Raw genomic sequence first — 12398 nt, 5'->3', positions numbered from 1 at the left:
TGCAAAGAACTTGACGACCAGTTCAGTTAATCTGATTACGGTAAGCTGGAGTTAGAAACATCTTTACATGATTACTGAAATTGAGAAACATTGTCCTAACTACAGATAAAATAAAATACAACACATCACCCATCACAATGCTTATGTTTCTATCGTGACAATATTTTCTTTATACTTTTAGGATATATAAAAAAAGTATATCTGAGCATAAGTATTGCATTTATTTTTTACTGCTGAAATATATCATTGTTGTGAAACATGATAAAATCAAGCTATTTTAATGATTATTTACCTCCTGATGAGGCTGGGGAAATTTGGCATGTCACCAAATATCCTCGGAAACTTCTACAACGGCACAACAAGCCCATCCTGCCCATCTGCATCACTGTACATTTATGTACATAGATTATTTACTCAGAGTTTTTTAATCTTATCTTTATATTCTATCTAGTTTTTAAAGGTTTGTTCATTCTTTATTTATAATATTTTATTGCATTCAGTGTGGACAGCAAAGTAAGAATTTCATTGTTCAGGGAAACTTGTTTCCTTACTGTGCAAATGACACTTTGAATCTTGAATCTTATTTATTTATTGGCTGGCTCAGTAACCAAACTTATAATACCTTGGAGCTCAACAAATTTTAAAAGTACTGTTTACACCATTGTGGCCAAGCTTTATCCTTAACAAAGGATTTGTAACAAATCGTTGTAACAAAATTGTAAAGCCTATAAAATCATAACAATCCGTTTACTGACGTTGTTTCCCCCGGAGTAAGAAAGCGGACGTACCACAACAGCAGGCAGGTTTTACAGCAGCGACCTCATACTCATGTGAGGTGAATAGTGTTTATAACAAGTTATTATTTTCCTCTTTATTCACAGGGTTAACCTGTTCGTGGGTAAATATATAAATATATTTACATATATTTAAAAAAAATGCTCGTTTGACAAAAAAGAGACGCGATGTTCTGTGCCAAACTGACCAGCCGGCTAATTCCGAGCGTCTTGAGGACGATTCACCACGGAACCTGTCATCCTTGCCTGTTCACCCTGTCAAACGGCTTCCTCCAAAACGATGTAACAAGGAGTATTGAAGGTTTTCATTCTGCGTCTAGTGGTCGGAGAGGTGTCTGTTGTATCCAGAGTTCAGTCCGTTCATCTATAAGACAACAATTAACACCTCATATTGGAAGAAGGACTTTCAGTCTATCAGCTGCTGCTATTGTGAACTCAGCACCATCCCATGTCCAACCATACCTCCGACTTATGAGGCTGGACAAACCTATTGGTTTGTACATTTATTCTTAAAGACAGTCACATCTTTCGGTGTTAATGACTTTATTTAAAAGTCATTTAGAAAATGTAATAATGTTGATAGCTAGCACTGATGTTCCACTGTTTCCTGTCCATCAAACCGTAAACTAGTCCTGCTTAAACCTTAAACAAGTGGATTTAGTCACTAAACTGGCTCAACACCAGCCTTATTTTCAACAGTATTTTTACTCAGTTTTACCCAATCCTTTTTATTTTATTTTTTTTAAGAGACAGTTGACGAAAATGATCACTTTATGTTTCTTCTTGTAAAGCTGTTAAAGATATAACTTTTGTATTTCTACTTCTTTTGGTTGAAAAATCTTCAAGTTGTGTTTGGCTCCTAAGTTTTACCTGGTTGAACCAATCTTTTTGCATTAAAAGTTCTGAGTAAAAAAAGTCAGGTAAAACTCACGTTTGACTTCACTTTTATATCTCCAACTGGTAGTCACAAAGCCAGGCCTTATTTTGTATTATTGAAAGATGGCTTGGCTGAGTACCGATTTCTCCGTATCATCTCTTTTGTTGTCCTTACACATACATTCTGCATACTTATCCGATATTAAAATTTATTGGATCTGTCTTGCAGGGACATGGCTGCTTTACCTGCCGTGCACATGGAGCATCGCTCTGGCTTCAGAGCCTGGATGCCTCCCAGATCTGGGCATGCTCACCCTGTTTGGAACAGGTGCTCTACTGATGAGGGGAGCCGGCTGCACCATCAACGACATGTGGGATAAAGACTTCGACAAACAAGTATTGTTCATTGATTTATTTTTTTCTGTGTAATCGAATTGTACATGAAATTGTACATGTGTTTACATGCAAAACCATATTCCAATGGCTGACTTTATCTTAAATATGGCTATATTCTGAATATGGTGTTAAATCAGTAAACCATAGATTATTAGATTTTTATTCCCATATACATGTTATGAAACATAGTCCATTTAATGAGTGGTGCTTGTGGCTATCATTACATTTATATCTCAAAACATTAGAGTTTTACTCAGGTGGTTCCCTTAGCTCAAATGTCTCTTTTCCCCTTCTCATTTTCTGTTCTGCACTGACTTTTCAGGAGCCTGGGGTATCCATTCTAAAGCAACCATATTTGTTGTGAAATACTATGAAAACTGCAAGGTTTAATGTCCAGTGTTAAGGTCTATACATGTCTAGATGATGTACCTAAGACCAGCATTACATACATTTAGCCACCATAAAAGACTAAATGTATTGCTGTTTGAAATAAAGAAGTACATACTCCTGTGTCTTCTTTGCAGGTGGCAAGAACGGCCTCACGACCCATTGCATCAGGGGAGATTTCCCGATTGCAGGCACTTGTTTTCCTGGGTGGGCAGCTCTCTCTTGCACTCGGGGTTCTTTTGTGTCTCAACTATTACAGGTAAGCAGAGGCAGTCGTCATATGCCTGGATTCTATATGGAGATTTGTTTAGCTTTGATTTGAGTTTATATGAACAAAGTGCAAACAATTAAGTGTTTCTGATAAGCAGAAACTACAAATTTTGCTTAAAAGTGTTCGTACACTCCTGACAGCATAGCTCTGGGTGCCTCTTCGTTATGTCTCGTTATCACCTACCCGCTGATGAAAAGGATCACTTATTGGCCACAGCTTGTGTTGGGTATGAACTATGCAGAAATTGATTGTATGCATTCTCTAGAGTTAAACATTTCTCTCTGTCAGCACAACTAAAGTTGAATTTGCTCGATTTTTTCTCTTCAGGTCTCACTTTTAACTGGGGCGCTTTGCTCGGCTGGTCTGCTGTGAAGGGTTCCTGTGATTGGTCCGTGTGCCTCCCGCTGTACCTCTCAGGAGTGATGTGGACGATGATATACGACACAATATATGCTCATCAGGTGGTGTAGCAGGCATCTCCTCTGTTTCACATGTTGAATGCTGTTCACAGTTTCAAGCAGTTAGTGATGAGGGATTTATTGAAATAGAAGGTGCGATGCAAGCTCACAGGGAAATCAGTCCAGCCAGTTCTTGTCACATTTCACACTGGTTATTGCATTAGTTGATACACATCACTCACAATGTCACAGATTGATTTTTAAAATGATAAATTGCATGCAGGTAAATCATTGGATATGTATAATTTAGTTTAGTTTCTATAGATAATCCTTCTGGATCAGAGTTTGGCATTTTGTGAAACTTACAGTGAGAACTGCAGAGACCTTGCAGGGCTGCAGTTTGCCCTGTTTCTGGCCTAAATCCCCATTTCTGCCCTTGACACAGGGCTGTGATTCCCTTGAAATTTTGAACAGTTTCCATCCACCCTTTTAGACAGCTGGTAAAGTGAACTTCCCTGTGAACTGTCATCTGTCCCGTCTTTCAGCCCAGCAGCTGTGTCCACACCTCTGTGATATTGCACAGAAACCTGTTGATAGATGAAATAAAAATAAAGAAAGCAGCTTATTTTCAGTGGAACACATTTTAAGTATTAAAATTTTTAACATAATTGTATTAATTATTAATACTTTTATGGCATAATATTGCATGCTTCTGCATTTATCATGAAAATTTGTGTCAACTTGAACATTATTTCACTGTTTTTTTTTTAATCAAATCAAATAGAGGTGGTGATTTTGAAGAAAATCCCGTATAAAAGAGAGAATTTGTTTAACTTCAGCAGAATGAGTTTACTGCTTGAGTTTCTGTCTTGTTTCGGGTTATTGTCTACATTGCTGGTGTGGGGCTCTGTCGTTGGCACCTTCTCTCTACAACCAGTTGAGGCCGTGACGTGGGTCACACCCACTGTGTACTGCTCAGGGCAAAGCAGATAGAGGCTGTTTCAGCCAGTTGCAACCAAGCAAAGTGAGCTCAGCTGTGTCAGCACCAGGTACTTTACCACACATGGTGCGCTGAAGCGTCAGCCATTGTGTCAGCCCACGGCGGGTTAAGACCACAAAGAGTAAAGACCTGCGAGTCTACCTGCATGACTCCACCGAGCAAGGGCACAAGCTTAAACCTCCTCACTACTAAAGCAATGCACAATATGCTTCAAACCCGTCCCTGTCAGACATGGGTACAGACCAAGACGTGTCACCCATAGACACTGCAATCCGCAAAACCTGTCCTTTCCAATGGCATGCACGTCTGCCACATCCTCTCTTACCTTTGGTCTCTGGAATCTGCAGTGAACAAAACAGAATTTACCAGTTCATTGATAAATCTCTCAGACATTCAGGCCCTAGCCCTGACTGAAACCTGGATCTGTCCAGAAAACACAGCTACACCAGCTGCCCTTTCTGTCATTGCAGAATTTACCCAAACACCTCGCTCTGCTGGACGAGGAGGTGGAACGTGCATTCTTATTTCGAAAAAGTGGAACTTTACCTCTCTCCGTCCTATGGCTATCACACAGTAAAGTTCTCTACACTCATCACTGCATACAATCTGGTCATTTACCGCCCTCCGGGTGGCATTATAGATGAGTTTGTCTCTGAAATGGACATGATTCTCTCTGACATTCCTGATGATGGCACACCACTAATTGTTATGGGAGATATGAACATTCACATTGGCAAACCACAGGCAACTGACTTTCTGGCTCTCATCTACTCTTTCAATCTCAAACTGGTACAGACTCCAACACACAAAGCTGGCAATACTCTTGGCTTGGCACTGACCAGAAACTGCTCCACAGCCAACCTGTCCGTCACCCCGCTGCACCTCTCAGACCATTTCCTGGTTAAATTCTCTGTCTTCCTTCCTCATGTCACTCAAGCGGCTCCAAGAATGGTGTCCTACCACAGAAACCTGAGATCCCTCAGACCTACACAGCTGTCTGATGAGGTTTACTCTACCCTCCCTTCACACTTAGACTTCTCCTTACTGTCTGTTAATGAGGCTACAGAAACACTCTGCTCCTCTCTTGCCTCCTCTCTGGACAAACTCTGTCCTCTAGTGTCAAAACCAGCTAGACAAAATCCTCCCAGTCCATGGCTCACAGAGGTTCTAAGGGAGCACAGAGCTGGACTCAGGGCTGCAGAAAGAAAGTGGCGCAAATCAAAAGAGCACACTGATTTGTCTGAGTACCAGCAAAAACGTGAAACTTTCACATCCAGCCTAAAGGCAGCCAAGATAGCCTTTTATCAGAACAAGATCCGCAATGCTCCCAACACACGACAACTTTTCATGGTGTTTAACTCTCTTCTATCTCCACCACCTGCTCAGCCTCCCACTGTGCTGCAGAAATGTTTGCTTCCTACTTCACTGAAAAGGTCTCTACCATCAGTAACCAATTCACTGAGCCTGACCAACTCAGCCTTACCAAACCAGCTACTGGTGCCTCACTCTGCTCTTTCCGCTGTCTAAATGAGGACGAAGTCGCTAAACTTCTAGTCAGCTCAAAACCCACAACCTGTCCTCTTGATCCTGTTCCCTCTGACATTCTGCAGAGCATTTTACCTACAATCAAAACTACAGTACCCCATATTATTAACTCCTCTCTTAAATCCGGTGTCTTTCCTTCTGCCTTCAAGCAAGCTCGGGTTACCCCGCTGCTGAAGAAACCCACACTCAACCCAGCCCAGGTTGAAAACTACCGGCCGGTCTTACTTCTTCCATTCATGTCTAAACTACTAGAGCGTGCCGTTTTCAGTCAGGTCTCACAGTTCCTCCAAGACAACAACCTGTTTGATCCATATCAATCTGGCTATAGGCAAGGCCACTCTACTGAAACTGCTCTCCTGTCAGTTACTGATTCCCTACAGCTTGAAAGATCCGCTGGTCAATCCTCAATCCTTATACTGCTGGACCTGTCTGCTGCCTTTGACACAGTCAACCATCATATACTGTTCTCCAAACTCTTGGAGCTTGGCATCTCAGGATCTGTCTTCTCGTGGTTTATGTCCTACCTCACAGGGAGATCATTCAAAGTATGATTGGCAAGGGGGAATGTCCAGATCACATAGGCTGACAACGGGGGGCTCGGTACTTGGCCTTCTTCTCTTTTCACTATACACCTCCTCACTCGGTGCAGTCATTAGCTCTCATGGTTTCTCCTACCACTGCTATGTAGATGACACTCAGCTTTTCCTTTCTTTCCCACCTGACAACACAACCGTCTCAATGCGAATATCAGCATGCCTTGCTGATATCTCCGCATGGATGAAGGATCACCACCTTCAGCTAAATCTGTCCAAGACCGAGCTTATTGTCTTTCCAGCCAATCCTTTCTTACCGCCACAGATAAGCGTGTAACTTGACTCAATCACACTTGTGTCTACATCTTCCACCAGGAATCTTGGTGTCATGGTAGACAACCAGCTGACCTTTAAGGACCATGTTGCCTCGGTTGCTCGGTCTTGCCGATTTGCTCTCTACAACTTCAGGAGAACCAGACCCTACCTGACTGGCCCAGCTCCTGGTCCAGGCTCTGGTCATTTCACGCATTGACTACTGCAACTCCTTACTGGCTGGCCTGCCTGCATGCTCAGTTAAACCTCTGCAGATGATCCAGAACACAGCAGCACGTCTGGTCTTCAACCAGCCCAAAAGAGCTCATGTCACTCTGCTGCTAATTGCTCTTCACTGGCTTCCAGTTGCAGCACACATGAAATTCAAAGCTCTGCTTCTGGCTTACAAAACAATAACCCAAACGGCTCCTGTCTACCTTCACTCCTTAATCCAGAGCTACACTCCCTCTCAACAGTTATGCTCTGCCAGGGAAAAATGCCTTGTGCTCCCACCACAATGTGGCGCAAAATCAGTAGCTAGACTCTTCTCCTCTGTTGTTCCCCGGTGGTGGAACGATCTACCAAACTCCGTCTGATCCGCAGAGTCCTCATCCACTTTTAAGAGCAAGCTAAAGACTCAGTTGTTTAAGGAGCATTTCCGCACTTAGCTTAACTCTTCTACTCAACAGAATGAGTTGGAAAGATTTGTCCAGCTCTTTGGCTCAACCAAGTACTGAAGAAGCCGTGTGCACTTATGCCCAAGTTGATATTGTTTGATGAAATTGTGATGTTTGTATTTAAACAAAATGACGTACAAAATTTACAAAAAAAAAACTTGAAAGAAAACAAAAAATTGTATGCACTGCCTCTAGCACTACATGACAGCACCTGGGTCCAACTGGACTCAAAGCAGTCTATCAATTATGATGTCCCATCTTGTTTGAATTCATCCTTGTGTTGTTCTTACTCTCAAATGTAAGTCGCTTTGGATAAAAGTGTCTGCTAAATGTCTGTAGAATAGAATAGAATAGAATAAATCTGTATCATTGCTGCTGAAAGCTGAAAATAAGTAGAAGTAAAAGATTTTAGCTTACCAGCCAGGATCAAACCCCTGACAGAATAATGGTTGCCTCTTCTTAATTGTTTTACAGGCCAGTAATTTACTGTTAAATCACATTTATAAAAACTTATGTAATCTATACTAATATATATATATATTTTTTTTGTATTTTTTAACTTAGTAAACGTAAGTTTTCCCTGGACAGTCTTCCAGAGGCTGTGTAATATGCACTTCTTTAAAGCTCATTATCATACAGCATAACTGTAGTGTTATGTTTGAGCTGGTTAAACCATGGAGGGTATTTTCCATGCTTTGATGAATGATGTGAATAAAAGGGTAATTAAGACAGAAATGCACATAATGAGCTTTCAGTTTATATCACAGCTTTCAAGGTGCAGATTATCTCTTTAACCTCTTATGGTTATAATCTTAAGGTTTTGTTTTACACCTTTTGTTACTGTCAGTAACTCTGGAGAGAAACACAGTTTAATGATATCCCATATTTCAGAAGGGTAATCCTGTCTGGACTCTTGTCTTTTTTAATAACCAGGATAAAGAGGATGACATCAAGGTAGGAGTCAAATCCACTGCACTGAAGTTCCAGGAGCAAACCAAACTTTGGCTGAGTGGTTTCACAGTGGCCATGATGTCAGGACTGGTGGTGGCCGGCGTCAATGCTGAACAGACTTTTCCTTACTACTCTGCACTGACAGCTGTGGGCTTTCACCTGGTACACCAGGTAGGACACATGGCGTAATCTGCATGGTCACTGCTAGAGGTCTGATGAGTTCTTTTTTTTTTGGTATTACTGTATGTAAAACAAACAATGTATTATTTTTACATTCGATGCCACATTTGCTTTCCTCTCTCATAGATTTACACAGTGGACATCAGCAAAACGGAAGACTGCTGGAGGACATTTATTTCAAACAGAAACCTGGGACTCTTGTTGTTTTTTGGCATTGTTGCAGGCAATTTATGGAAAAAATCGAGAGAGACTCAGTTGCAAAAAGAAGAAGGATTCAGATAGGTAATACTGCAGTTTGCAGCACATAAAATAAGACATTCGTTGGATTCATGTGGTCCAAAAAAGATATGGCTTATTTATGTATTTAATTTTTTTTTACCACCAGGGAGCGTTATAACTCTGTTGCCACCTTCACGAATGCATCGTCCGCCTCTGGCCTTATTGCTTTGTTTTAGCCTAAAACAATAAATATCTGGGTCTTTCTTCACGAGTCACTGGTTTACTTTAGGTCTCTGTCTTTTCATGCTGAAAGAAAAATGAACATCCACTATGTGCCAGAAAACACTGCCAGTGATTTTTCATGAGATTGGTGAGAGAGGTCACACTTCAGAGCTTCAGCAATGAAGCTGCTGGAGATAAAAGCAGCACAGACCTGTAGATGACACAGCTTTTTCTACTACAGTTTGCAAATTCTCCTTAATTCAAAGATAAAGCAAAATGCAACGTTTTATACATTATTTCCTACAAGACAACCTATTAAATGTTGAATGTTAAAACTTAGAAATATTATAGTATTTTGAATAATATGTGTATTTGATTGCAGCATCGTGTTTCAAAAAAGTTGGAGAAAATCCTTACAAAAGATTGCTAGTGCTAGCCACAAGCATCCCAGATTTTTTTTTATCTCATAGATGCTGAGACTTTCAGAAATAAAGATGAAGAGGTGGTTCACCACTCTGAAAAACTGAAGGCAAATAATCATAATAAAAACAGCAAATAATTTATTTAATCACATGCAACACAACATTGTCATTAAAAAAAAGTCAGATAATTAGCTGAAAGTTGGGCCATCAGGCTGCACTGCATTAAAATCAGACCTGATTCTGCAGTGGAACCGGTGTGGGACAAGTGGTCTTTATTACGTGTCTTCACCACTTTTCCAGATAGCTGATTGAAACCAACTTACCCTTCAATTTTAATTTGAGTTTTCTAAGTTTAAGAGATGCTTGAATTTTCACATCGAGTGTTTGAAACTGCCATGCATTCTTCTTGTAATGAATCATCCGATTTAATAGTTTGCTAATTAGATGAAGAAACATAATAAAACCTGATTGTTTTGCCTCGAGAAACACAGCTAAATCCATGCCAACAGCCAGCAGTGAAGCAGGACATAAATACTACATCTGCAACAGGAATTAAATCCCTGGCATCCCATTCCTATTTTTATTTTTGTTAAATGAAGTTTATTTTCTGCACTGTATTTGCTTATCTTTAATTGGGAATAATAAAAACAAGTATAAGACACCAGCATGCAATATAGGGCAGCAGAGTTCGCTCTCCAGCATAAACACCTGCATCAGCTTTAGGAAGACCACACCCAGTGTACTGGGTGGAGGTATGTGGCTGATTTCCGCAATTGGGGCCATGAATTGGCTGTCGGAGCACAGGGTGTAATTGATGAGAGGGAGAACTGTCACGCAAAGCTTCCTTCTGTATGACAAGCTGCAAGTTAGTGTGTCATGTTCCTCCTGTAGGTCCGTGGGCCGTGAGGTGATTCTCTGAGAAAGAAGCATAACGCTGCTGTCAGGCGCAAACCTCCTATGTCCAAAACGGTCATTTTTCAAAAAATGAAAAAAAAAAAAAGTATGGTTTTATAATAATTGGACATAATGTCATCAAACTTGGTATTGTATTTTACATCATATATCTTTGGTTAAATATTTGTAAAACAACAGACAGACATGAAGGGTGACCAATAGTACTGATCTGAAGGAAAACAAAATTCACAAATTTTGGACATAGGAGGTTTTTGCCCGACAGCAACGATAAGTGAGGACGTGGCCAAGATCAATCTAAAAGTGTGGGAGTGCATTTCAAGCTTTAATACAGAGTTTTAAATCACACGGTTAAAACAAAATGGTTAAATGCTTCCAAACACAACAAAAACCTGTATTTTTTCCTCTATGATGGAAAAAATACTATGTTTGTAGTTCATTTTAATGCCTTTTTTGTGTTAGTGTTACACTGTTAAAAATAAAGCATATTTTCATTAATAATCTGGCCATATATTGTGGCCATATCCAGTTTGGAAGCTGTTAGGTCTGTCTCAACCTGACCTGTGTCTTTCTGCCTTAGAGAAAAGTAAGAAATATCTTTCTTTGTCTTCATTGTTACATCCACTTATACAAAATCTAACTGGTTACAGGCTATATTTCCATATTTACATCAACTTTAAAACAGAGGTGGGACTCAATTAAAAAAAAAATCTAATTAATTACAGGCTCTGTAATGAATTAATCTCAGTTAATCACATTTTAAACGCATAACAACATTTAGCCCAAAAAGCAAAATTTTTTCTTAATTTAAATGGATTTTAGTGGACGTCTGAATTAAACAAAAGACATAGACTTTAATATTGTAAGTAAAAAATTTTTAAATAAAGTCACTAGATGTGTCTGAAAACTCGCTAAATAAAGCGGCAAAGTGGTTAAATTGGCAACACTGATTTAGCTGAACTCTGATGTGTGTTTCAGTTTAATTGGTGTACTGGAAACCGTGCACTGACTTTCATTAACATTCATTAATCGTAAATAACACGTAAAAGTCCCACCCCTACTTTAAAATTTACTAGCAGCCTTGCTAGCCTCCTATTGAAATTAAACTGGATCATGTAAGTAACCTGGATGCTGAGGGTCTCTTTGAGCATCTTTATATTTTATTTTCAGCTTGTGTGAAAATCTTGAGTCGATGTGTAGTCCCCAAGTACTTGCTGAAAACTAAATATGACATAAGTTTCCCACATTATCTTAACTAATGTAATTCTACAGTATAACTAGATAAGCTCTGCTACGTAGCTTCATGCTAACGTTAGGTTAATAGACATACAGAACAATAGTTGTACATGCAGAGGGAAAAAATGTGCAGCCAAATGTCAATATTTTAAAAGGACGACTTTTTTTTAACCACTTTAAAGCTTATTTTAAATTGGTGTAGTGATACTGGTGAACCATTGTCCAGAAAATATTTCCATTCACCTGAGGTTGCACCAGCTCTCTGTCTCAGGCCCTGAGACCTTGCCTGAACTGTATGTACTAAAACTTTTCTAATTTTGTTATGCTTTAGTTTCATTTGCAGAGATAATGTTCATGTATTGTTCCATGATTTAATAAAGACTTAAAGCTACAGATGCATAATTTCTAAGGGATATTCATAGTAATATTGAAAGTTTTTTTTTCTTTAGGTGAGCCTGAAACGTTTTTCATTTGTGCTGTGTCTGAATTTATCCTTCACCAGCAACACATATCATGACATATACACCTCCCTAACAAATCTCACAAGTGTTCTATTTACTATAACCCCAAAATAATAGGCCTTGCTGGTACACAGATTTACTTATTTCATTATGGGTATGACTTCTTTTTCCACAAAGGCTTGAAAACAGGCACAGGGCTTAAAGAGTTCCTTCTGTGTCAAAAGCTATAAAAGATATTAAATTAGTGCCTGATATTGACAGGCTCGTGCAGGTAGTACTCTTTGTATTGTGTAAACAGGTGCCAGAAGGTTTGCCACAACATCTGGATACTAAGCAACTAATGTGTAATACAGGTCCAGAAGGCAAACAAGCAGAGTAAAAATGAAGGTGGGGGTGAAGAGGAGCCCATTGTAATGACTGCAAAACAAATGGGTATCTGTAGATGGAAATTTATGTCGTCTACTAGAGCTGAAATTACTTATTACCCTGTTAAAACATTATTATTATTATTATTAAATAGTAAAAACTGCCTGGTTGCAACATCCAGGTTGAGGATTTGCAGGTTTTGTTTAAATTGTGTTACTGTAAATTTAATGTCCTTTAGCT

General features: G+C 39.5%; 1 protein-coding gene across 1 annotated transcript; it reads left to right on the top strand.

Annotated features, from left to right (window-relative positions):
* The first annotated feature begins 787 nt into the window (after nucleotides 1-787).
* On the top strand, nucleotides 788-8802 carry coq2 (coenzyme Q2 4-hydroxybenzoate polyprenyltransferase). Its single transcript, XM_042000413.1, has 8 exons — nucleotides 788-1287; nucleotides 1900-2066; nucleotides 2591-2712; nucleotides 2865-2950; nucleotides 3052-3185; nucleotides 8123-8311; nucleotides 8447-8602; nucleotides 8706-8802. The coding sequence occupies exons 1-7, from the start codon at nucleotides 963-965 to the stop codon at nucleotides 8600-8602; spliced, it is 1179 nt and encodes a 392-aa protein (XP_041856347.1). The 5' UTR covers nucleotides 788-962; the 3' UTR covers nucleotides 8706-8802.
* The last annotated feature ends 3596 nt before the right edge of the window (nucleotides 8803-12398 follow it).

Source organism: Melanotaenia boesemani, chromosome 11 (genome assembly GCF_017639745.1).
Source record: "Melanotaenia boesemani isolate fMelBoe1 chromosome 11, fMelBoe1.pri, whole genome shotgun sequence".
NCBI lineage: Eukaryota > Metazoa > Chordata > Actinopteri > Atheriniformes > Melanotaeniidae > Melanotaenia > Melanotaenia boesemani.
This window is presented reverse-complemented; position numbering and strand designations above follow the sequence as displayed.